The sequence below is a fragment of the Tauraco erythrolophus genome, chromosome 4 (genome assembly GCF_009769465.1).
Source record: "Tauraco erythrolophus isolate bTauEry1 chromosome 4, bTauEry1.pri, whole genome shotgun sequence".
NCBI lineage: Eukaryota > Metazoa > Chordata > Aves > Musophagiformes > Musophagidae > Tauraco > Tauraco erythrolophus.
The window spans coordinates 56,084,565-56,110,449 of NC_141468.1; the positions used below are offsets into that span (position 1 = coordinate 56,084,565).

At 42.3% G+C, this 25,885-nt stretch overlaps 1 protein-coding gene across 1 annotated transcript; it reads right to left on the reverse strand.

Moving 5' to 3' along the window:
- Positions 1-1,311: 1,311 nt before the first annotated feature.
- On the reverse strand, positions 1,312-25,885 carry SLC5A8 (solute carrier family 5 member 8). Its single transcript, XM_086610058.1, has 15 exons — positions 25,553-25,885; positions 23,164-23,229; positions 19,179-19,230; positions 17,536-17,603; positions 16,509-16,663; positions 14,312-14,452; positions 9,985-10,114; positions 9,546-9,634; positions 9,027-9,139; positions 7,639-7,706; positions 7,254-7,340; positions 6,031-6,224; positions 4,713-4,816; positions 2,975-3,060; positions 1,312-1,443 (listed from the first exon to the last, which is right to left on the reverse strand). Exons 1-15 carry the CDS (start codon positions 25,883-25,885, stop codon positions 1,312-1,314), a joined length of 1,818 nt encoding a protein of 605 aa, XP_086466184.1.

The window sequence follows — 25,885 nt, forward strand, 5'->3', positions numbered from 1 at the left end:
CAGTAGGTCAGAGCCTATTCTCTGCTGTACCAGAAAGCACACAGGAGAAGGAAGCAATGGGGATTTTTACCCTCCCAAATCACCAGTACAGTGCATGGTCTGGACTGCATGTGCTGTTCAGCCTTTCTTGGCAGCTGAGCGAGAGGATAAGCCATCCCGTGCTTTCCAGCCCTGGAGAAGCCTACACCAAATGAGATCCTCTGTGATCCCTTCCCCGTCCTGGGGGATCACACAGTGTCCTCTGCCTGCCTGCCAAAACACATGACATGCTCTTACCTGATCTGGATCAACCTTGAATTTGAATCCCCAGAGTGACCACAGGGACTGCATGAACACAAATAGCTACATGAGCTTTCAGCTCAGAGCTCCACAGATAACAGCAGTGGCAACTGCAGATGCAGCCTTCCCTCTCATTCAGTACAGCAAAGAGGGCCCTCTTCTTGCTTTACCATCTCTGCTGCAGAATGCCCAGCCCAGTCCAAGAGCGGTTCTAGGCCAGCATGCTGGGCATGAAGTAGAAGACTATTGTGGTTCTGCTATACAGCATTGAATAAAAAGCCCAAATAGCTCATTTCCTTCATGAGGACCAGTTCTGTAAAGGCAAGACAGGGCACAAGGGGAAGATGGGGCATGAAGGGAAGGATATTACTGATTCTTGCCTCCACCTATCACCAAAGACACTCTTGTAGCTTCCAGCAGTGAGCACAAAGGAGGAGATGCAGGTAACCAAGAAAGAAGCAGCTTAATAAAAACAAACACATACATCTAAAACAGCAAAATAAATATGCTCTCAGGATCAGTTCTACAAAGGAACCAGATGGCACTAAATACACCTCCTGTACTAAAAAAAGACCCACTGTTTCTTGCAAACTGATAAGATCCCACAGCCCTAATCTCTTCATACTTCCAATGCCTTAAAAGAAAAAAATAAAAAAAACACAAACCAGAAAAACGGCTATGTCTGGGGGAACAGTGCTCTTCCCAAATAAAAAAAATGTATTCTGAGAGTGAACTGAGATTAAAAGCAGATATTTTTCCAGGAGGCTCAAGAACATCAGGCAAATATTTCACATAGAAACATTGCCTTGAGCCCTGTCACCAAGATCCAGAGTGAGAGAAAGAGCGAGGAAGTGCAAGAAAGACCTGATTCCTTTCTTGACTAATGTCAAGGTCATGCAAGGGTGACAGTGCTTCGAAGGTCAGCAGATGCCTGCCCATGACCCCAGCAGGGCTGGTAACTGACCCATCACAGGAATGTCAACAGTGCTTTACATGAAAAAAACTCTCATTGTGGGCTGACAAGGCCCCATGTCATATATGAAGGCCATTGACTTTGTTCTTATTGCTTGCAACATCCATTTCAATGTGGCTGAAAGCAGGGTTGTCAGTTCCTTCAGCTGCCACGGCAAATGGTTTCCAGTTCAACACTTCCACTTTCTCTGGCTACAAAAACAAAAGACAAAAGTCATGCTGTGAAGTGGAAGAAACGATCTTCTCCTTGACCTGCATGCAAGCAGAGTCAGGCCTGACATACAGGATGCCTTGCAGGAAAACTCATGTTGGTTGCTGACAGAGCATAAATAGTTATTCATTGCAGTAGCTGGTATTTTTCTAGGGCATGGAAAGTTTTTTATTGCATAAGGTACTAATCGTGTAAAATGCTGTAATCACATAAAATGTTCTTGTCCTGCAAAGCTTCTGAAGTATTTTTGGGTGTACAAAGTTCTAATTGCTGTTTTCATCTCTAATGATCTGTCATTAACAGGTCCTTGAGCTACTGACTCTCAACCCTTGGTCCTCACCCCATCTTTGACGTGAAGAGCAGAGTAAAATGCATCATAGCTTTGAAGTTCCATCCCTGTTAAACATAACAAGATGCTGAGCTCTTCACGTGCAGGAAGTTGCTCAGTTCCCCGATTCTTTTTCTCAACAACTTTCTGCATTATTCATGACACCAACCACTTGTTATCCAGCTCCTAGCTGTATAACCAGACAGATACATTTTTCTGACTCTGGACATAAAATAGCATGGCTGTGGACATTAGCTTCCATGTGGGTGGGGTTTTTTTCAAAAGACTTCAGAGACTGAAATTCCCAGATAGTGAAAACAGATGTTGGCCCTTTTAAGACAGTGAACAACAATAATTGGATAGCTGGTCTCCAGTCCTGAGGGCAAATAGCATCACAACAGTATAGTAAAAATCCCTTTCTCTCTCTGGTGTTCATATCCAGAACTCAAAATACATGAGATCATATCAAAGGGAGTTGTCATCATGGAGGAAAAACATTTTGCAAACTGGACCATCTCAAAAATATGATCATTGCCTGTACTGCAGCACTCAATAAAGCACTGAACAAAGCTGAGCTTGAATGTTCAGCATCCTGATAATACTGATGGAAGAGTGACCTACAGTTTATTTAAAAAAAAAAACAAAAAAAACCCAAAACAAACCACAACAATGCAAAAAAACCCAAACAAATTTCCCCTGCATTCTCCCTTCTAAGGGAGGTGATTACCCAATAACATCTCCTCTTTTCTTATATCTTAGGGATTGAGCTAGGAAATAGATACTCTGATTATTATAAATGTTTTCTCTCAAACAGTTGCAAAAGAATCCAGACTTTAGAGAACACATGTTTACAATCAAAGGAAGCTTTGCTGAGTCCAAAGTGTGCCTTGAGCCAGCTTCCAAGAGACTAGTGAGGGAGTATTTTGGCAGAAACCTGGAGAACAATCGTCCCTTGTCTCAGCTTTGGCTCTGTTGTTCACTGAAGTCAAGCGGTGGCCAAACATAGCCTCCCTGCCTATGCCAGCTGCTCTGCTCCTACCCGCCCTGTGCTCTGCTACTGCCTTAAAGCAGACAGTCATGTCAGGCACTATTCATCCTGGCGGGGAAAAATAAGCCAGGGACTGCTTGCCTTTGTCCCCAGGAGGAAAGACTGATTTAAATGAGAGATGTATAATTACACTTACTGTCTCAGATTTAGACCATGAGAAGTTGGACAGGAAATCTTCCTTGGTCAGCAGGAATTTACGATCTGTGTTCTGCTTTAGTCCTCCTGCAAAGCAGGCAGGTTTCAATCAGCCAGGTTTCCCCATGCAAATGATATGTCAGAGCCCAGCTACAGGCACCAAGCCAGGTGAGCAGGACAGAGTTATGCAAAAGCCACGAAGCAATCACAGGCCTTAGGGATATTTCTTTACAATGACGTATATCCTGCAACTCTCAAAATACAAAATGGTCCCTCAAGGTCCATTTGCAATGCCTTAGTCACTTCCCTGAGTTACCTAGATCCTCCTCAGATTTCTTATTGTGTAAAAAATGTAAAACAATCATCAGAAAAGGACAAATCCCATACAATGATATCTTAGACCACCCTGCCAGTCCAGGAGCTGTGGCACCAAATGCTGCCCTGGAGCTTGAGCCTCAGTCCTCTGCTCCCTGTCAGCAAGACTCCTGCCCCAACAGCCACCAGCAATTTTTATAGTGAGTTATTTAAGGGCAGCCTCAAGGTGGGGGAATAGGTGTTAATGGGATGTTTGGGCATTTTTAAGGCATAGAAGATTAACTATTCTTGTATGGGAATGCGTGTGGGAAAGGAGATGCAGGTGATGGGAATTAGCTCTAATTGCCACCTGAAGCTTAAATGGGATCTTGCTCCCCAAAAAGCTGAGTGGTGTTGTGGTTGGGTTAGTTCTTTCGGGTTTCTGTTTCTTGGGCTGAGGATTTCTCATCTGGATTTACTGAATTGCCCAGTTTTCATGCTTTGTTTCATGGCTTGTGGGTGATCTGATCCCAACCTGGTAAGAAGCAAAATTTGTCTACAAGTATCACTATAGCAATGGGAAAAGCTTGTGATGGGAAGAAAACAAGGAGAAAAGCCTCTAGAAACTCACAAGGAAAAGAAAATGGTAGATGTGTAACTTGCGCTTAGTAATTGCAAGGCACAGGGAAGCCACTGGAAGTGAGTTTGTCTGCTGGGTTTGGAGTTTCATAGTCCTGGAGTAGTTGTAGGTCAGACTAATAGGTCTGAAATCTATCAGCCTCAAAGATAAGGGCTGTCAGAGGAATCTTGTTGGGCATTCTGGGGAAAGCTGTGAGAGCAGCTGCTTTTGTGCCATATCTGCCATGCAAGAGGTGGGTTACAGGTGCACTTTGCATCTCACTTAGATGCAAAAGTAGTGAGGCCATAGGCTGGAGCTGCAGTCCCTGTTCTTACCTGTGGGGTGTTGCTTTTTTGCCTCTTGCACAAATAGTAGAGGGAAACTGAGAAAGAAGCTAACATAGTTATGTGCAGGGTCTGCAGCTCAGGTATATGGTGAAAAGCATGTGCTGTGCAGGTGCAGACAATAATCCTTGAGTGCTCTGAACTCACTCAAAACTGCTTTTGTCCTCTAGAAGCATGGGTGTACCTCCTTGCTTGGAGCTGTTGCCATGTTCAGGTACAACTCTTAAACCTCAGTCCCTGCTGGCATCTGAAAACTGCTGAAACTTATTTCTCCTTAGAAATTTGAAGTAACCTTTGCTGTGAGCAGATACTAGGAGTGGGATGCAGAAGGGCTGAGAGGAGAAAACGAGAGTTAGGATGATAACCTGTACACAATGTTTGCAATAGGGTCGTCGACACTTCCAGTGACAATGACAGCTGTCTGGTCATCTTAGTTTGAAAGAGATCTAAGACACATTAAAGCACAGCTCTGGAACTAGTACCTGTTAGGAGGCTGATAATTATTCCCACAACTACTGTGACAAGTGTCCCAAGTGTGCTGAAGTAGAGATAAGACAAGGAATACCAGTTGTCTGCCAGAGCAGGCCTGAAAAAGAGCAGAAAAATGTTAATTTCCACTTTCCTATTCCAAGCAACTTGAAAATGTTGTGTTTCCAGATATAGTATAGATACAGAGTTACTTCTGAACCAATCGACCTATTACTCTTGAACTACCTCTGTACAACAAAATGTGCATTGAAAATCTGTTTTAAAATTTGCAGGGCAAGTTCCTTCGTAGGGGAGGAGACTGGTCAGTACGGTAAAGCAATGCATGGGACAGAGCAAGTAAAACAGGACAGTCCTGTCTTTGCTAGGAATCTAGCGTAGAGCTGAGAACTCCAGCTATCCAGATGAAGGGATAACATCTTTAGAAGGGAAGGGCATTGTTAAAGGAGGGGACACAAAAAAAAAAAGTAGGAAATCAGCCATGCGCAACTCCAAACAGCCAAAAATAATAGGGCAACTGTCATGCCTCAGGTTACACCTTATTTTGTTCTCTTGACAATGGGCTCTGTTGCAGGAGTTTCTTCCCCACAGCCACAAGCAAGCTGGAGGCCTTGTGTGAGAGGTGTAGTATATGAAACTGAATGTTGGGCACCCGTGCGTGTACCAGGGTATCTGTTGATTGTACAGTGCTCAGAAGTGTAAGGATTAGGAATCCCTAGAAATGTGTCTGTTTAGCTTTTTTTTGTTCCTGCTGTTGCCTATATTATCATTCATAACTATTACACTTAATTGTGACTGTCCCAAGTAAGACATATGGTAATTGCAGAGGGAAGAAAATCCCTTATATTTTGCCCATTATATGGATTATGCCCTCTTTTGAATTTCCTCAATAGAACTATTTCTGCACGGACAAGCTGTTATAGGTGGAGCTGTTAAGCTGGCAAATTGCCCTTTAACTGCCTACTACTTTAATTCACGTGACAGACTAGAAGTTAATCCAATAACCATAAATAATATGCTTGCTTTAACACTATGTTTCCTGGTAAGGCATATCCAAGCCCTTAGACTGAAATATTGAACTGAAGCTTTTCAGATCAATAGGAAGATTCACTTTGACTTCTGTTCTGGGATAATTCAGATGAACTTCACTCTGACAGGCAAAAAAGAAAAATCAGAGAAAACTGCTTCCTCTTAAACAGCCTGGTAGTTAAACCTAGGGAGGGACAATTATAGTAACCCAAATGCTAGGCAGATGTTCAGGTCACTTTAAAACAAATACATGCTTTGTTGACTGCGCATAATGAACTTGTATACCTCTCTGCAGTTGGTGTGCTGAAGACTGTTGTTAACGGATTTTCTGTTGATGTCAAATTTCCTGAGGATATATTACAGCCTGAAGTTGAGAGATATAGTGGATTGGTCCTCTCTGCGAGTGGAGGATAAATCTGAGATCCAATTCCAACCCAAAGTGAAATAGCAAAGCCACAGACAAGTCCCACAAATGCACCCTGCAACACAGAAAATGAAACTTGGATTTACATGAAAAGCAAAAGGATATTTGAAAAAAAAAAAAAAAAACAAAAACAACAACAAAAAAAAAAAAAAAAACACAAAAAAAACAAACAACAAACCCTAGATGAGTAAGAAATAGCCAAGATAATCTAAACTGTAGGCTCCATAGCAAAAATGAACTATACAGCTAGGTAGAGCTGGGGAGTTTACTTCATCCTGCGTTTGGGAAATGCAGTGTGTACTCACAGCTCCTGAGTATATCTCTTTATTTTGCCACTATGCCTTCACAATCAAAGGATAGCTTTGGGCTGCATGGTATATGGGAAAATACTGCTTTATTTGAAGCCCTTCTTGAACAAATGCAGAGGCAATTAGTGGGTTTTTTTGCTGACAGCTAGTGATTTTTTATTATTATTATTTTAAGAAGATATATAAAATTTTCAACTGCAAAGTGAAAGTTAGTTATTAGTGAACCTTACTAAATAGCAATCCTGTCAGACTAACCCATGGACTATATTCCCAAAGTTCATCAATTCCACTTTTTGATGGAATAGCTTTTTCCTCTGGAAATTATAATTTCACGACACTGAAGCACTCTGAGAACACCTCAATTCAGTCTGCAAATTCTTGGGCCCTGTTTTCCCAGTCTGATCCCCTTCTGCTCAGACAAGCCAGCATTCTCTGAGTTTACTGGTTGTTCAGCTACATCTCAAGACACATTGTTCCTTGCTTCTAAAACAGTGTTTTGCAGAAATTGTTGCCAAAGTTTCATTTTTATTCAGACTTTTTTTCCCCTTTTGTCATGTAAATCTCTTAATGGGACAGAAATTCAAGTTCTTATACAGCTCTTTTCATCAATACCGTGGGATAAGGACGAAAGGGAGAAAGATGTAATGTCCTCATGAAAAATATCAAAGACTTTCTACCTTGCCGCCCAACACAAAATTATTGACGGGAAAGGGGGAAGGAGACGCTGAAAATTATTAATGAATTTTGGCCCAACAGGGCTTTAAACTTTTACTTACAATTCCATTTGCAAAGGAGCAGAGGATTCCCAAGGAAAACAGTCCTAAAAGGGGGCCACCGACCATGCCAAAAATGCTGAGCGCTGCCTGAGGAAGGAAAAGAGTCTTCTATCAGGTGCTGTGCAAGAAAGTTAAAGTCTCTGACACATAAGAGGAGAAGATGTTGAGAAGAAAATTATGAGGTTTTTAATCGATGTGTACTCAGCCGGCAGGACTTGATATAATCACATGGGTGCTTAGAGCAGAGGCTGAGCCGTGGGCTGTTTGAGGCCAGTACTCAACAAAGAATAAAAACTAATCTCATAATGGTATCCAGCAATTATTTTCTTACATCATTCATTCTGGGTCATTCAACATGGGCAAGAAAAAGCAGCCTGACACTCACCTGCAACAAGGCTCCCAGGAGAGATGCCAGTGCAGCCATAGCGATGCAGACTCCGCCGTAAAACAGGCCTGTGTGGGAAATGCAGAACAATGCTTAAATCTGCCAAGGTCTGAAAATCACTAATGGAAATGTTTCCATGTAACCCAGCATGGCCCCTGACATCTCCAAAACAAACCTGCTAGCATCCGGGTTTTTTCTAAGAGAGTCTGAATAGGCCAAATGGTCAGGTTTCTGTTTACATTAAGAGGAGATCATGCAAATTTCACAAAATCCTCTTCCTGTGTATTACTAAAGATCAGTTAATAAATGGCAACCATATGGATTAGTCATTACGACAATATCACAAGTATTGTTCATATTTCTCAGTTAATCTCCTGTGTCATAGTCCTTATTTTGAGGGAATGATTTTTGCTTCTCAGTCTAAAATCTTTGAAGGAAGAAAGTAAATGCTGGCAGATTACTGGGAGCTGGCTCTGTGACAAAGAACACCCTGGGGATGACCAGGATGTAGTGTCCCTTTCTAAGACTCCTAACACTGGCTTATTTGTTCTTTCCACCTTCGCCCCTGTTGAGTTTCACTGCACAATCAATAGGTCAGTTGCACTGTTTAATGTGATATGTCAGGCAACTCATGATAAGACCAACAACAATTTTGGCATAAACATTGTTTTCAATAATGTTTAAGAAACTGCTCTCAGGTGAAAATATTTAATACTTGTCACCTGACAGCAGTCTGCTGTGTTCACTGGTATGGGCTATGACACCATGTTAGGACTCTGTTTTTTTCCATGCTTACTACCAACACTGTCTTGGGCTACACCTGCAGCTGGTCACAGTATAACAGAGACTTCAGAGATTTAAACCATCTGCTCAGCCTAGTTCTGACCCTCTTCTTTGAACTACATTAAACAGAGGAGCTAAAAAGACTGAAGGTCTGAGGGTATATGAGAGACAAGTTTTTCATTCTCTGTAATATTACTGGGACAGGATGCCATTGCTCACCTATCACTCATTTCGAAAGATTTGTTGCAAAATTGTTTCCTCCACCTCTCTTTTTTGACAGATGAAAGAAAAGTAACAGCTGTTTCAGTTGGAGACATTTGGCTTTGTAGTATCGCGAATCAATATTTAATATAGATGCAGTGCATCTTTACTCCTTAAAGATCAAAAAAGATGGCTTTTTTTTCCCTTATGCTCACTTGAAATAGCTTGTCACCATTCTGTGTAAAACCTACACAGCTAATCTCATCTCCCTCAAGTACTGCACCAATGTAGCCCTGTTGGTGTGAATACACTTACTGCTGACTGACTTACACTGCCATAAGCCAGATCTGAATCAAGCCCTCAGTTTGTAAAGCAAAAGCAGAAAAGATATTTTCCAGACATACTCATCCCCATGGAAATCCATGACAGCTTCTTTTCAGAGAGGGATCTGAAGTAAGGCCTGATGAGGTCTTCGACAGTCACAGCAGCCAAAGCATTGATGCTGGAGGACACTGTACTACAGAAGGCAAGATTTATACTTTTTTTTTTTTATCTTAGAATCTGAAATCACAGATAACAGATGGGTTACTGGCAGAGAGAAACTGCCACTGTCTAGAACAGTGTCAGAAAACTAATGTAACTGCTGTATTGCTTGAAATAACTTATTATTCCAGGTGATGTAGTTGATAGCTTACAAAAACAGTTGAAAATAATGCTTTTAGTGAAGATAAGGCAAATCTTGATGAAAAAATGGTCCTAGAGAAGTCAATGAAAATATCTATTACTTGTGGCTAAGCTGTAAACATTACTAGTACACGTGATAATGATGTGCACAGCAGATATCTGGATAGGTAAAATTCCTACCTCTAACAAAAAAAAAGAAAAAGAAAAAAAAGACACTAAGTTCCAAATTACTAAATTACCTTAATGTTCCACTGTAGGCACTAGCCACAAAAAGTCCAGGCACTCCTGGAAAATCATGAAGAATATCCAGCACTAGGTATGGCATTAGCTGAAAAATTCAGAAAGTAAGAAATATTACTATCTTGCCCTAATTTTTCCTTTTTTTCACTGCATTATTTTTGTTATAGCCTTCTCGCTGGCACTGTGCCCAGCTGTTCTAACCTTGAATGTTCCATCTCGCACAGTCTATTGGTTTTCTACAGAGACAATCAACCCTAAAACATCCACTCGAGATACAGCAAAGTCTGTTTAGACCACGTAGCGGAGGCGAGCACACAGCCCTCCCAGCTCTTAAACTCCTCTCCTGCAGTTGTGATGGCTGGAGAGGAAGGACCCTCCCTCGCCTTCTTCCTTAGGGAGGCAAGCCCCCTTCCTCCCCGCGGAGCACAGCGGCCCTACCTGGTCGAGCGCCGACACCTGCTTTGCCGTCCACGGGTCGCAGTCCTTGTAGATGGAGTAAAGGGCCAGACCGCAGAGCGCCGCGCAGGCCAGGATCGCCCAGAGGCCCACCAGGTTGATGTAGAGGGACCTGCACGACATGCATGGCAGTGCCGTGTCAGAGCTCGCCATCCGCATGGCTCCTCCGGCACCACGCATGGCAGCGCCTGCGCCCGCACTGAGCAACCTCCCGGGCGCTGGGGAGGACAGTCCCAGTACGGCTCCCAGCATCTCATCTGAAGTGCGACCGTGTTTTTAAATATATGAATGACATTCCTGGTTGTGGTGGTACAGTCTGAGTGCCCATCCTCGGAGAAAGTCTGCCGAGGAGGTGATGGGAGCGATACGATAATCCCCATGTTTTGTCGTGGACGCAAGTTTTACACCGCGGGCAGTTGGTAAGAAGGCGCTCTCTGCCCCTCACCACACCCCTCAGTAAAGACAAACCCCAGACAGATTTGTAAGGCGGGGTGCCCCAGATCAAAGCGTGGCAGCACCAGCACTCCTTTGCCTCTGGAGCTGCAGTGCAGTGCTTACACAATGCTGGAGTTGCCCTTGTAAAGCAACAAATCTCCTATTTCCTCCCAGGACAGTCGCCGTGAAAGGCAGCAATAAGGCACTGGGACCTGGTCTGGAGCCATCCACACAGCTGCCTCTTTCAGAGAGCAGGGGATTGCCACCTACTCCAGGGCTTCCCCTTTAGTAACTGAAAAACTTGAAGCCTGGTCTGGTCCAAGAGCCCCATCACCTCCCCACATCATGAGGGAAACTACAGCAAACGCTAAGACAGAGCAGAAACGGATTGTGGCCAGGCCTTAACGTACTTTTTCCACATACAACAGGCAGCCCCTATTAACCGTGAAAAACAAATTCTTCTCCCCACCCCTGTCCTCCCCTAGTGAGGTTCTTTTCCTTCCATCTAACTACACAGTGTTCCCAAGTGTTTCTCAGCTCTTGATGACTTCTGGGTCACAAAGTTCTTCTCACCTAGGGTGGTCAGTTCAAGCAAACACGCACACTGGGAGCCTGGCCTTGAAAAACCACGTTCCTTTCCAGCAGTTGCCTCCCAGTTATCTGTGTACCAGCCACAGATAGTGATTTAACCACCTGACAGATCAGATCACATACCCTGGACCTGTGCCAGCTGCTAAGACCTCCACTGGGAGGACCTTTGGTATCTGTGCAAATACATCCATGCCTGTAATGGTTCAGGACGCCTTTCAGTGCTTTCAGTTCCCAAGAAGGTAAGGGACATCAGCTTTGGCACAGCTCTAGAGGACCGTCAGGATGAATGAAGAAGTAAACCTAACTTAATAGGCCTTGTTAGGCATTGAAATGGACATTTTCAAAATGGCATAATGTAGATTAACTAGTTGAACGATCAGTTTTATACTATAGGAAAATTATTGGCAAGCATAGTGTAAACTCTTAAAAAAAACCCCTATACAAATAAAAGCTGATACATTTATAGTATTTATGCTGCATTTATGCTTTGTATTTGTAACTAGGGGCAGTCTAAACACAGAACCAGCAGCACTTTAAATTTCTCTCTAGACTAATTTAGTAAAGATGAAGTAGTCCTCTTACAGATGCTTACATACTGGTTGGATGTCTTGCATCCATTTAGCTGAATGTTCCTGCATTGGCATAATCTACCTTGATATAAGGCACTCAGAAGCTCATTTAGCATCAAATTTAACCAACAGGTTAAATCAATCCAACTCTCCTGAACAGATGTAACAGCAGGATGAGCCTAGAGCCTGCAGTAAAGATTAAAAAGCCAAGAGAAACACATGGAAGCAAACGTAATTGTCTGAATCTGGCAATTCTTTTTTTTAAACCATGTCAGCATTTGACAGTGAAAAGCAAGCTGTTTATTTTCTTCTGATTTACATCCCAGCTCACGATACACCCTATGACTAAGCACTGGAGTATAATAATTGTAGCCCTATTGAAGGCAGGTGTTCCTATTAATTCTGGATGAGGAACACGGGGTGGAGTCTGGGTGAAGTAGGCACTGTGACTGCGCAAGGCGTTTTTTTGGTTGTTTGTTTTAGGCTGGCTCTAAGATTTTAGAACTGAAACGTGACAGATGATGACCTCAAAAGGAAAGTAGAGAAAAATGTGTTAGTAGCCCATATTTTTCTGAAAGTATAGTTCTCCTGCTCTGAGTACCTCTTATGGTTCGTATGTGAGCATTATGTTCAATTTGGCCAGTTACTGTTTGAGGATGACAGCACGTGCTCCTACCTACTGGTGTGTTTCTTGAATGGGGTGAAATCTTTTCCCAAAGCCTGAGAAAATTTCTATTCTTGTGCCACTGTTAGAGGACTTCCCAAACACTGCAAGTGGGATCTGTGGAAGAATTCTTTTCTCAGCTCTTATTTATTATTGTGCTGTCTCTTATAAAGCCTTACAGTAAATGCCTCAGGGGTACAAAACCCTATCACTTCGATCTGATGACGTTTTACACTTGTATGTACAGGTTAAATGCGAATAAGAGGTGCGGGCCACCAATGTGACTTTCCAGACATGTCTAATGTAATGTAATGCAATGTTATCATTTGCAAATGAACTATACAGTCACCACAGAATGGCAGTGTTTATAGTTGTGACAAGCTGCAACCATTATACAAAATGATTTCTCCATGCAGGTGAAATTCCCTGCACAAGCGAGGCACAAGCAAGATGCCATGGAGTCCAACCACCCACACCAGCAGGAGAGGGCTCCACTGGTTAAGGCTGTGCCATCGCTAATACAGTTTGAGCTACAAATCCCATCCAAACCCCTCCAGAACCAGACAGCCTCCAGGCCTGGTCAAACCTGCTGCAACAGCTCAGAAAATCTGCTCAGAAGCTGCCATGGTGCCAGATTCCCCCTGGCCACACTCTGCTTCTGGAACACACCAGAGGTGTCCCTCCTTACAAAGAGGGTAGCGAGGCTGTGAGGGAGGAGGAGCTCAGCCCTAAGTGGAGTAGGTGGTCAGGAAAAACAGTCTCACTGGCACACAGATCTGGCACAATGAATGCGGCTGTTTTCCTATACGCAATCATGCCAGGCAGTATTACAGATGCAGGATGCACCTCCTGCCTCTGCAGTGCCGAGAATCTGAACCCAGCCACATGCCAGAGATTGTGGAGAAGCCACGTGGTGTGTTGGAGATGTGGCACTGTATGCTGGAAATGTGGCTGCTGACGAGCATCAGCTCGTTCCTGCCTGCAGCATAAATGGCTGAAAAGTAGATTTTCTTTTCTGCCATAACCAAAATATTTCAGTTCTAAACTGTGCATGATTTTGTGGGTATTTTGCTGACTTTATGAAGCGAAAGCCTTCATGAAACTCCTTCTCTGTATGTCACTGTGTTGTAGAATGTATAGGAGACTATAGTTATGATGTGCATTTATATATTTCTCCTATTAATTGACTTTATAAGCTGATTAATAATTCTTAAATCCTGAGTTAGTGAACTACTGGAATAATATTAATGATAAAGGTAAGATAATAGAGTTACTAAGTATACCCCATTCTAGAGTAAAAGCTGATGAGAAATGTTTAAACTCAAGGAAAACAGAACTCTCTGCCAGTTTCCATCGTGAATTCCTAAAAAAAAAAAGTAATTTTTATTATGAAAACAAAACATATGATTCTTCAGGAATTTTATCACTGAAAAAAAACATTTCTGCATTTTCCCATGCCTATACTCACTGGTATGGAAAAATCTTTTAGTCTTTACGCATGAAAAATTCTGACGCAATGTTTGAGGTTTAGTAGAGTAGCAATTCAAGATCCCACTTGTTTTGGTTTCAGCACAAGGACTATATTATTTGGTCTTTAGGTTGCATATAAACTTAATGCAGCTATTTGTATACAAGAATACCGACACAGTGAAACATTCTGGCACAAAGTTCAATGTTACAACAACTATATTTAATTCAAATACCAGTATTTACTGTGCTGATTTATAGAATCATAGAGTCATAGAATGGTTAGGGTTGGAAGGGACCTTAAAGATCATCTAGGTCCAACCCCCCTGCCATGGGCAGAGAAACCCTCCACTACACCAGGTTGCCCAAAGCCTCATCCAACCTGGCCCCAGGGATGGGGCATCCACAACTTCTCTGGGCATTTGTCTTCTACTTGGTCCACAAAACAGAAAGCAAAAGTTATTACCCTTTACAAATGGATTTTATGCAGACAAAAACCATGTCTTTTAAAAAAATCTCCCTTATAAAGTACAGTCACTGCTAAATTCAGACATTAAAAGTTACTGTAGGCAGACTTACTTACATTTTTGCGTGGAATCTGCTTTTGCAAGCAATGTATCTCTGTACTTGAGACTGGTTGACCCCATACACGCCAGTCCATGTGAAGGTCCCACCTATAACAATCGTCCAGAAGGTGTGCCTTTGCAAAGGATTGGGATTAAAGCTACAATGAGAGGGAAACAAGAAAACAAATTTAGAATATGAAAATTATGAGAAGACTTTAATGGCTAGGAGAAAAAATTTTGTCGTGCTTGTTCTAACACAAACTCTCTTAATTTGGCCAGATTTTGAACATTCAGATATGTGAAATCTGAACTCACAGAAAGCAAATTTAAAGGTCAGAGCTGAAATCACAATCTAGTGAAAAACTCTGATCTGTCAAAAGGTGAAGTTTAACTACTTTATTTGCCTATAAACTACAGTCTTATGTAAAGCAATATGATGTCTGTGACTGTTATGATGAAATGATGCTCCAATAAAAAGTCTAATATGCCTGCTTATCTAGAGGGACATCACACTGACACAACTATAAAGGTGTGTTTACAAGCCCAGCCTTTGTGGACAGAGCCTCTGTAAAACATTTTGCTGATTTCGCTCTAACAGAATAACAGATTTTGAATGGCCATGAATATATATATTTTTAAATCAGGCTTTAATGTAGCAATAAATTATGTTTATCTTGATGAAAAATATAATATTATTATAATATTATTTATTCTTTTTCTTTTCTCATCTGTGAACTCCATGATTGAGGGAAGAATCAGTGCAGTACAACAACTGGTAATCAGCCAAACAGATTGAAAAAATGACTGTTCATGAGAAGAAAAAAAAATTCCCACAGATAAATTATTTACTGAAGGACCTGGTGCAGAATTTTATGGAACAACTTGATGAGTATTGTGAACTGATAGACAAAAGGACAAAAGGTAAGACTTATCGCACTGAACTTTCATTAATAGCACTGGGTGAAGCTTCTCATCAAAAGTACAGTAACTTTTTTCTTTTTTTTTAACTTAAAGTGGGTTCTGATTCAACACTGACAGAAGAGATATTCTTGACCTTGCAAAATGGTATTTTTAGGCTATGATTAGTTATAATAATGGGGAGTAAAATACTATTGAAAGAATTTTTAATTTTTCTTTCAAGGAAAAGAAAAACATTTCCCTTTTTTGGATTAGACAAAAACTATTATTTTCCCAGCTTTTTTGGTTCAATAGCTGAAATGTCAAATCAGCTGTTTGCTGATATAAAGCAAGTATATCATAGAATCATAGAATGGTTAGAGTTGGAAGGGACCTCAAAGATCATCTAGTTCCAACCTCCCTGCCATGGGCAGGGAAACCCTCCACTACACCAGGTTGCCCAAAGCCTCATCCAACCTGGCCTTGAACACCTCCAGGGATGGGGCATCTACAATTTCTCTGGGAAACATGTTCCAGTGCCTCACCACCCTGTGAGTGAAAAATTTCTTCCTTATATCTAATCTAAATCTGCCCTCTTTCAATTTAAAGCCATTGCCCCTTGTCCTATCACTACATGCCCTTGTAAAAAGTCCCTCTCCAGCTTTCCTGTAAGCCCCCTTTAAGTACTGGAAGGCTGCTAGAAGATCACCCGGAGCCTTCTCTTCTCCAGGCTGAACAGCCCCAACTCTCTCAGCCTGTCTTCATAGCAGAGGTGCTCCAGCCCTCGGATCATCTTTGTGGCCCTCCTCTGGACCCGCTCTAGCAGCTCCATGTCTTTCTTGCGTTGGGGACTCCAGAGCTGAACGGAGTATTCCAGGTGGGGTCTCACGAGAGCAGAGTAGAGGGGCAGAATCACCTCCCTCGACCTGCTGGCCACACTTCTTTTGATGCAGCCCAGGACACAGTTGGCTTTCTGGGCTGCCAGTGCACATTGCCAGCTCATGTTGCGCTTCTATATATCGTAAGTATAACTACGATTGTCCTCTCCTATTCACCATTCGCTTTCAGCGGAATCCAAAATGTATCCTTAAGACACCTACTTGACGAAGTAAAAAGATTTTTTTCTGTACAGGATTTTACATGGTCTAAAACTTAAAAAATATCCCTCAAACTAGGTAGGCTTGTTTAAAAATATATAAAAATTGGGTCACAACTCCTCGCCTCCTCCTCCTTCAGGAGCAATTTAATGTCACACTTAGTCACATGGACTCTATTTGTAGCAATAAAGAAGTACATCATCTGCAAGTACAAACTCACTCCCAGAAGTTTAATCTTCCTCCATAGTAGGAATCATTTACAATGCGTCCAATTCCTTCCTGAACCACCACCGCTCGTATAATCACAGCCGAAAATCCAGCTATCATGATTCCAACCTGGAAAACGTCTGTCCACACCACTGCCTTCAGACCACCCTGTATGAGGAACAGCATGTATCAGGTACAACAGGACAGCAGCACTCTTGCTTTGCACACATTCAACTGAGAGAAATGTTACCATCCGTATTATGCATAACAGATTAATGTCAGCTTCTTCTTTAATAGAAATAATTCTGTACTGGAGAGTTTAGGAATTGCATCCTAGAACCTATTCAGGACATCCTGGTCCTTTTTTGAAGTGCAATGAGATTTACTTTGGCCATGCACATAGTTTAATCTAGTATTTTGTTCATCACATAACCTGACTCAGAAGTTTGTATCAAAAGACATATTGGCAGATAGTGCTCATCTTACATATATACAGTACCACTAACTCCAGACGGCATACCATTCGTGTGAATAAAAATAAACATGATTTAATCCAACATATACAAATCACAAATGTCACTGAGGTTCCATTTAATAATTTCTAGACACTTGGTCAATTAATGCTCATGTAAAGACCAATCTGTTCATGTGGCACTTGCTATTTTCAGTGGCTCTGTTCAATAACAGACAGGACTATTACAGTTGCAGTAAGCAGGTGCTTGAGAAATTACACAGCTAAATCCTGCTAGATTCGAAGAAAAATCATAGGAGGATTTTTAGGAAGAGAAATCTGTCTTTTTGCTATTCTTTCAGCAACACAGAAGTTTGAATGTATCAAACCAGAAAATGTTTGAGTCACATCATGGCTACCTTTGCATTCAGAGATGTCCCGGGGTGAATACGGCCCTGCAGCTACAGCTACACTGTGAAATGTACTCCCATGGAGTAACCCGGTTATTAGGCTACTTTCCAATAAATTTCATATTTGATGTGAATGGTGAAAAGAACAGAGATTTTTCTCAGCCACAGGGCCCACGTACCAGCGTGCAGTAGAAAGTGCAGACCACGCCAGTCGCCACCACTGCACCCCACAAGTCGAAGCCAGTGACTGAAAAAGAGGGAAATGGCACCAGTGTGAATAATGCACTGGGAACACAAAAACGAAGGTTGATTTTTCACCTCAATCTAATTGCTGAAAAAAAATAGAAATAAGTTAAATGCAAAAGTAGGAAGTAATAAAAAATGGCAACAAAAAGATTTGTGTATCTAAACCAGAGGATTCACCCTACCCAATTCTAAAAATGAAACAGTTGTTACAGACATTGGAAACTGCTAAACAGTTAGACATATTTCAGGACCTAAGAAGCTATTTGTCTTTAATGGAAATGCTGCCAAACTATACATTCAATATGTTTGCAGGCCCCAAATCAGGAAGGTTTTAAAATACATGTCCTTCCTTGAAGCCTGGGTAGTCCCACAGAGTCCTTAGGCAGGGATTTAAACCAGTAAATAGCATGGGGATGCCCCATGGAGGCAAGGTAGTTCAAGCATGGTCTGAAAGAAATGTGTCAGACTAAAAGCCTTTCTTTTATTCTTTTTTCTTTTAGGGAAACATGATAGTATGTTTATGCCAGACAACACTGTGCTGTGGTTGGCATACAAGCTGTCACTGCCCCAGCTTGGCATGCTCATGTGCTGCCAGGCAGGGCGCTGGGAGCTCCCTGACAGATAGCTCGGGCTGCTGAGAAACTGCAAATAAACTAATGCAAATCATTGCTTCTAGTTGGGAGCCAGCTAGGTCATAGCTTGGTTTAGTAAGTATTTGCAGGACAAATATAAACATCAAGGACAAAAAACCTGTGGGACTTGTACACTGGAGGAGATGACGGCAGACAGTGTTGGGTTTTTTCTTCCATTTTTTAAAATGAATAGGGAAAAAAAATACACAACAAACGGAACAAGTGTGATTTTCATTCTAGCCAAAATTATTCATTTTTATTTGCATTTTGATATTGCCTTTTCTTGCCAAGTGAACAAATTAATTGTGTCAGATTAAAAGTTTAATTTTGCTCCACATAAAAGCTTTTCTCCTCTTTAGACATAAATGTGGCTCATTTTCAAAGCACAGTCATTTTGAAGTAGAAAATGGAAATATTTCCTTTAGTAAATATCACAACAAAGATCTTAAGTTCAAGATCTCTTTGCTATTGATTTGTTTTTCCAGGCAAAATGATAGGCCAAGTTAAACAGTTCCAAGCAGCCCAAAACCATATTTACAGAACTTTGGCCTAGCCCTTCTTTTGAAGAAGAGCACTTAACCAGGGGAATCAAACATGTATTTAGTCTCTCCATTGCCTTCAAAATTTACTTAAGGCTTCTTAACTTTTCTGAATGTAGCCATGACCTAAGGATATTGCATTAGAGGTAGAGTAAATGAAAGCAGTTTTTCACCTCGAGCCTCTTCCATAATTCCTTACAGGTAGGGATTAAGGGACTAGAATTACAACTGAGAGGCCTATTATCATAGTCTCCAACAGGATCGAGAGAAATCTTAGAAGACTCCACAGTTAATCTTTGAGTGATATCTTTAGGTGTGCATTTAAAAAAAAAAAAAGCATACCAGTATTATATAGAGAAAAAATTATAACATAATACAAGAACAGTTGCAGTATACTCATCTTACCTTGATTTAGTGCTAAAGCTGGAGCGTAAATGACAATACCAGTGTATAAAGTCTAGAATGGGAAAAAAAGAAATGTAAATTCCTGGAAAAGGTAATAGCTTTCTGAGATGGTTTCTCTTCAAGAATTTATACAGTCTATATTTCCTAAATTCATAACTGTTGAGAAATAATTCCAGTTGTTGGAAAATGAATGTCTGAGACTAACCAGTACTGCAGTTTCACAGCCTAGTGTTCTTAAATACCAGGGACTCTTGAATACCAAATCCCTCTTCAACTTCTCCTGGCTTTTATAATTAACTTGTTTTGTTGCTTTAAAACTGCAGTCATATGGCAGAAACAAGAATAAAAGGAATTTGATGAGGTTTACACATGGTTTGCTAAGGAATCTATTACAATTTATTCTCTCAGTCTTGGGATCAATATGCCTCTCAGTATGCAACTATAATGCACGAGTAAGAACAGAAAATACAGCATTATTTAGACATTATGGAAAGCATTATAAGAAATTACACTCCTGTAAGATGAAGCCATGCATGATTATCAGCAGATTTGTATTTTCATTCAATACAGTAAAGATAGAGACAAATCAAGGAGCTAGTCCATTCACTTTTGTGGGCACAATGGGATTCATACACTGATATCCTTTATAATCTCTTTGTGTATGTTTTTAAATCCTGTTTGCCTTTTTACCAGTGTTATTACTGCCTTGTACTACTAAGACAAGCCCAGCTGTGACATGGTTCAGGGGAACACAGCTTGCAATGATCCAAGACTTCTGTGAAGGTCTGTGATCTTGAATTAAAGAATCTAAACCACAGTCAGGTCCTGAGCTGACTTGCATCAGCTTTCCATGACTGAACTCTTCTGACTCCCTGATTTACATGAGTGGAACTTGGGCATCAAAAAGCAGCAGAATCAGACATCATCCAGCATTCAGCAAGCCTTTGCCCTTCCCATGAGTATGGAGACCACCCCAGGCACAGGCGGTAAACCAAAGCAGGATGGTTAACTGGTGGATCACTTGCTGTGGCTCTTGAGCAGGTCAAATCCAGTCCCCATGGTGGAGCTCTGCCACATGGCCAGTGGCTACACTGGCGAGACAGCCAAGAGGTAACTCAAGTGAGCAGTAACCCAGCTGTGGGAGAAAATCAGCATGGAGAGGCTGCTTCACCCAGCATGACCAGATTGCCCTGGCTCCTTGCTGCACACCGGCTACAAGCACAGGCCAGAAAGGATGGTGGGGCCATTGGGGAAATAGTCATTCCTACCTTTGTATTACTGCCCGCCTGCGTGTACACGTTTGTTTCCCTCAGTGCCATGAGTCCTCTCTAGGTTTTCACATATAGCTTGTATGCCAAGAAAGCTGCCAGTCCTGACCCATCCCTGGGGAATGTCTTCTCAGAACTAGCTGCATCACTTCACAGCCAACTACTGACACTTGTCAAGCCCAGTCAATGTTTGACTTGCTGTCCAGACAGTAACTGTCAGCATGGGTTGCATCATAGAATGGTTTGGGTGGGAGGGATCCTTTAAAAATCACCTAGTCCAACTCCCCTGCTATGGGGACATCTTCCACTAGATCAGGTTGCTCAGAGTTCCATCCAACCTGACCTTGAGCACTTCCAGGGATGAGGCATCCATAACTTCTCTGGGCAACCTGATCCAGTGTCCCATCACTCTCGTTGCAAAAAATGTCTTCCTTATATCCAACCTAAATCTATCCTCTTTCAGTTTAAAACCATTGTCCCTTGTCCTGTCACTACAGGACTTGATAAAAAGTCTCTCTCCATCTTTCTCATAAGCCCCCTTTACATATTGAAAGGCTGCAATATGATCTCCCTGCAGCTTTCTCTTCTCCAGGCTGAACAACCCCAACTTTCTCAGTCGTTCTTCATAGGAGAGGTGTTCCATCCCTCTGGTTGTTTTCGTGGCCCTTCTCTGAACCTGCTCCAACAGGTCCTGTCTTTCTTGTGCTGTGGACCCCAGAGCTGGATGCAATACTCCAGGTGGGATCTCACAAGAGTGGAGCAGAAGGGGAGAATCACCTGTTGGCCATGCGTCTTTTTATGCAGCCCAGGATAGCATTAGCTTTCTGGGCTGCAAGCATGCATTGCTGGCTCGTGTCCAATTTTTCATCCACCAGTATCCCCACATCTTTCTCCACAGGGCTGCTCTCAATCAGTTTATCCTCCAGTCTGTACTGACATTGGGGATTGCCCCGACTCAGGTGCAGGACCTTATACTTGGCCTTGTTGAACTTCATGAGGTTCACATGGGCCCACTTGTCAAGCCTGTAGAAGTACCTCTGGATGGCATCCCTTCCCTCTAGCAAATCAGCTTCACCACTAAGTTTGGTGTCACCCACAAACTTGCTGAGGGTGATCTCAATTCCACTATCTCATTAATGAAAGTATTAAATAGCATTGGTCCCAGTACAGATGCTTGAAGAACACCACTCATTACTGGTTTCCATTAGGACATTTAGCTGTGGACTGCAACTCTTTGGATGCAACCATTCAGCCAACTCCTTATCCAATAGTCCATCAATCAAATCCATATCTCTCCAATCCTTCTAATTCAGGGATTTGGCATGAGAAAGTGGCTTTCTCACACGTAGCAAACAAGTGTCAGAAGCTTTGAACCATCAGAAAATAAAATTTGTCACAAGTATGATCACACTTTTGTGTAAATTAAAATAGGATCCATGATTCAATCTTTCCACTTCTTCAGTGGTTTTTCAGATCGTATTACTACATACCCTTTTTTTTTTCTTTTAAACACATGCCAATATTCATAGAACAGTTAAAACTACACCATTAAAATCTTGGGAGGTTTCCTTTCCTCACTATTCTTTTCATTAATCAGGTTAAGTTGGTAGCACTTGGCACAGAAAAACACCTGTAGACCTTTAGTCAATTTCCTTGGGCACATATCTAAGTTCTATATAATTATTTTTGTGATCTTTGCAAGCAAAGATTATGCTTGGCTTGCTCTAATTTATGCAACTGTGGTGTCTTTGTATTTGCTGATGAAACAGTGTCATGATTCACACATGCTAGCACTTAACTTTTCCTATGGGCTTGTGTATCTATAAATGCCAGCTAAGCAGCACTGTTCAAATAAGTAATTAGCACTGCATTCACCACCATCTCATTGGTGCAAGTGGGATTGTCCTGTTACTCCTGGTGTGCCTTAAAAATACAAAAAGGGCAAAAAGCAAGCATGTAACTTGAAAAGCTTTCTGATTGTATATTCATTCTTGCTTTGAATTTCCCAAAAAGTCCACTTCAAAATTGTGAAAAGAAAACATTTTTGTTCCTGGTGCCTTTGGCACATGCTCACTGTGTATTTAAAAGCTGTGGTCTCATACTGACTCACCGAATGGGCTGGATACAGCAAACTGCACCAACAATGATTGCAGGGACTGCTTTAGTTTAACATTCCCCAAGGCAGTAATTTGCTACTTCTCAGTTTGCGGACACCCAGGTTTTTTACAGAGGTTGTGGTACAAACCCTTGTGCAGCAAATGAGAGCTCCTGACAGCTTGTTTTGTCACCTTTCACAGACCCTTGAGAACTAGTCAGCTTCCCAGAATCTGTAGTCTGGAGGATGAATACTGCCACTGTAGATAATTGGGGCATGTTTACATTTTGAACTCGTTGTGGGTTTATCGAGCAGGCAGGCGAACGACTGCTCTTCACACTGCTACCCTGCAATGAAGGGTCACTCGTCTCTTGGCATGGCAGTAATGCCAAGTGACTGCTCTGAGAGCTCGGCAATGCACACAGAGACCAAAGGGGCAGGTAGTCCAGAGTCCCCTCCCCACCTCATTGCTTTGGAGCAGAAAGAGCTTTGTTTCTCCCACTCCCAGCCACCCATGCGCTGTGGTAACCTCATCAACTGTTCAGAGGAAATATCCAGTTACGCTTAGCTGAAGAATCTTGGTGGCCACAAGGACCACAGAACAGCTTCAAGGTTTACTTGCCGTTTGTATAACGAAGAGGATTGTTCCACAGAGGCGAAGGTATTTATTAAATCGAAGTTCTAAATACTGCAAAAGAGGAGAATAGACATATGTTAATACCAAAACTTAGCACTATTCATAGGACTAGAGTGAAGTGATGAGCAATACAGAAAGGGCACAGTTTTTACATTTTCATGAATGGCCAAAACTCCCACTCCCACAGTCACCTTGACTGATATCTCTTTCAACTTGATATTTTGATATCTCTTTCAACTTGATATTTCTTTACAGACCTCCTCACTGGGTAATGACACACGAGTAAGTGAAGTAGACATAAGCTAGTCAGTATACGACAGATTCTGCAGAATGGAAACTAGTGCTACTCAGCTGCCTCAGGACACTCAAGAGACAAGGAGCTGCGGACCGTACACCTGGAAAAGACCAGCACGTATTAACACAGAATCATTGAATATCCTGAGTTGGAAGGGACCCACAAAGATCATCAGGTCCAACTCTTGAGTCTGCACAAGGCAACCTAAAATGATGTACCAGCAAACAACCATACCCACTTGTGTTGTGAAAACAGAAAAAAAGAAAACATAATTGCTATTACAGAATCATACAATGGTTTGGGTTGGAAGGTACTTAAAGATCATTTAGTTCCAACCCCCTGCCATGGGCAGGGACATCTTCCACTAGATCAAGTTGCTCAAAGCTTCATCCAACCTGGCCTTGAACACCTCCAGGGATGGAGCATCCACAGTTTCTCTGGGCAACCTGTACTAGTGTTTCACCACCTTCATTACTAAGCCTCAGTCAATTTTGAAAGTCTGGCATTATGTGTGTTCCTCCGAAGTGTTGCAATAGAGGGCAGAAGGTTTTCAATGGTCAAAAGTTTCCTCTGCACTGCCCAAAGCAGCTTGCCACATTCTACGTGCAAGTGGAAAGATAGCCTTTTGCAAAACAGCACCCCTCACTTTTCTGTCTAGTCTGGGACAGCATAACCTCTGAATGAGTTTGTCATGCTGTAGGGCAGATTTCTTCCCACCATCTGTCCTAACAACCCTCTAGTGTGTGTGGTTGCACAAAAGGGATTTCCTTTGCCTGCCAAGCTGTTTAGTTGACAGAGACAAACACTGAATTATCTCAAAGTGCTCACTCGTGAACGGAGTCTTTAAAATGTGATCTGTGAGCATGTCCACACAAGGAAGCAGTGTGCTGAACCCCTGGACAGACGCAAAAAGTTGTTTAATCTCTGAACTCTGTCCACATACAGAAGATATATCTTTTATAGGTGCATTACGCTGATTTAACCGCAAGATTACCAGTGAGTTTCCAGTCATAATTACAAGTCTTTATTTAGAAGCACCCTATTTTAAATATCATCATAACTGATAGTCCAAAGATTAGTAGTTTAAAACACACTAGAAGCCACCAGAGATTATCTAAATCTAATCACAGAAACCTTGTTTTCAGCCTGCAGTGCTGCAATACCCCTGTTCAATGTAATAAAATGCAAAAGACCAAAGTAGCTAGTCAAGGACTTTCACCTGCACCAATGCCTCTTTCCCAATGTCCTCTGTGAAAAAAGCAATTTGCCTCCAAATCTTCATCTAGGAACTATCTCCTCTCTATAAAGGAAGACGAACAGGTTGCACAGACCTTATAAATCAGAAGAAAGTTCTGACCAGATGCTTCCTCACCTCTAAACAGTCAGACTCGACCTGTGATGTGTCCCACCACCCTAGATGCCTCTCTGCTGTCAGCTACAGCTTTGACTTACATGCTGAGCTGAAGATCAGCTCAGCTATACTTTGGTGGAAATAAGAAAACTCTCGCAGACACAGAGCACTTGCTGACCTCCCTGTATAAGCATGATGGAGAAGACGCTCACTGATGGGAACAGCCTCAGGTGGAAAGGGTATCTCCCCAAAATCTCTAGGAACAGCACAAGCATACGCTCTGATAGAAGGAGACTTTCGTGGCAGCGCTTGAGCTTAGAAACCTATCTGGAGGGAGCATGATGTGAGAACTCTGATTCCTGTATTAGTTCTTGCGCTCTGCTCTTGGTATATTAATTATACATCATTAACCACGTGTCACCATCCAAGCTACATGAGGATTAATCAACCTGCTAAACTGAGTATCTGGAGTGAGGAAACAGATCTGGCATGGTGCACAGTTCCTGAGCCAAGGCAGCAGGGTTGAGCATCTCCTCTGTGAAGAGGCAGCGTGGGCAGTCTTGGGGACAGAGCAGGCTGCAGCCTGCCCTTGGGAGCGTGAAAATATGGGGCAGAAGAGAGTGCAAGGGGATTTGGAGGAAGAGACTGAAGGCAGACATGTAGAAAGCAGGCTGAGAAGACCCCAGCTCCCTGAAGGTTGTGGAAAGGCTCCTTCTACTCTACCTTACCTCATAGGTGCTGGTAATGCCCAGCCTGTAGAAGACGGGCAGGAAGATCTCGGCACTGCACAGCACCACCAGCCCGTAGGTGATGGCGAAGATGCAGAAGATGGCACCATATCGGTAGATCTCGGCAGGGGTGCCCAACACAGTGACAGCTGACATGAAGCTGGCAGTGAGGGAGAGCGCAACGGGGAGAGCGTTCATGCTGCGGCCCCCCATGAGGAAGTCTTTGGATGTCTTCTGCCCTCCCCCTGCGAAGGCATAGTAGACGCCGATGACGGCCGAGACCACCAGCATGGCCGCAAAGACCACATAGTCCCAGACGGTGAAGTACCTCAT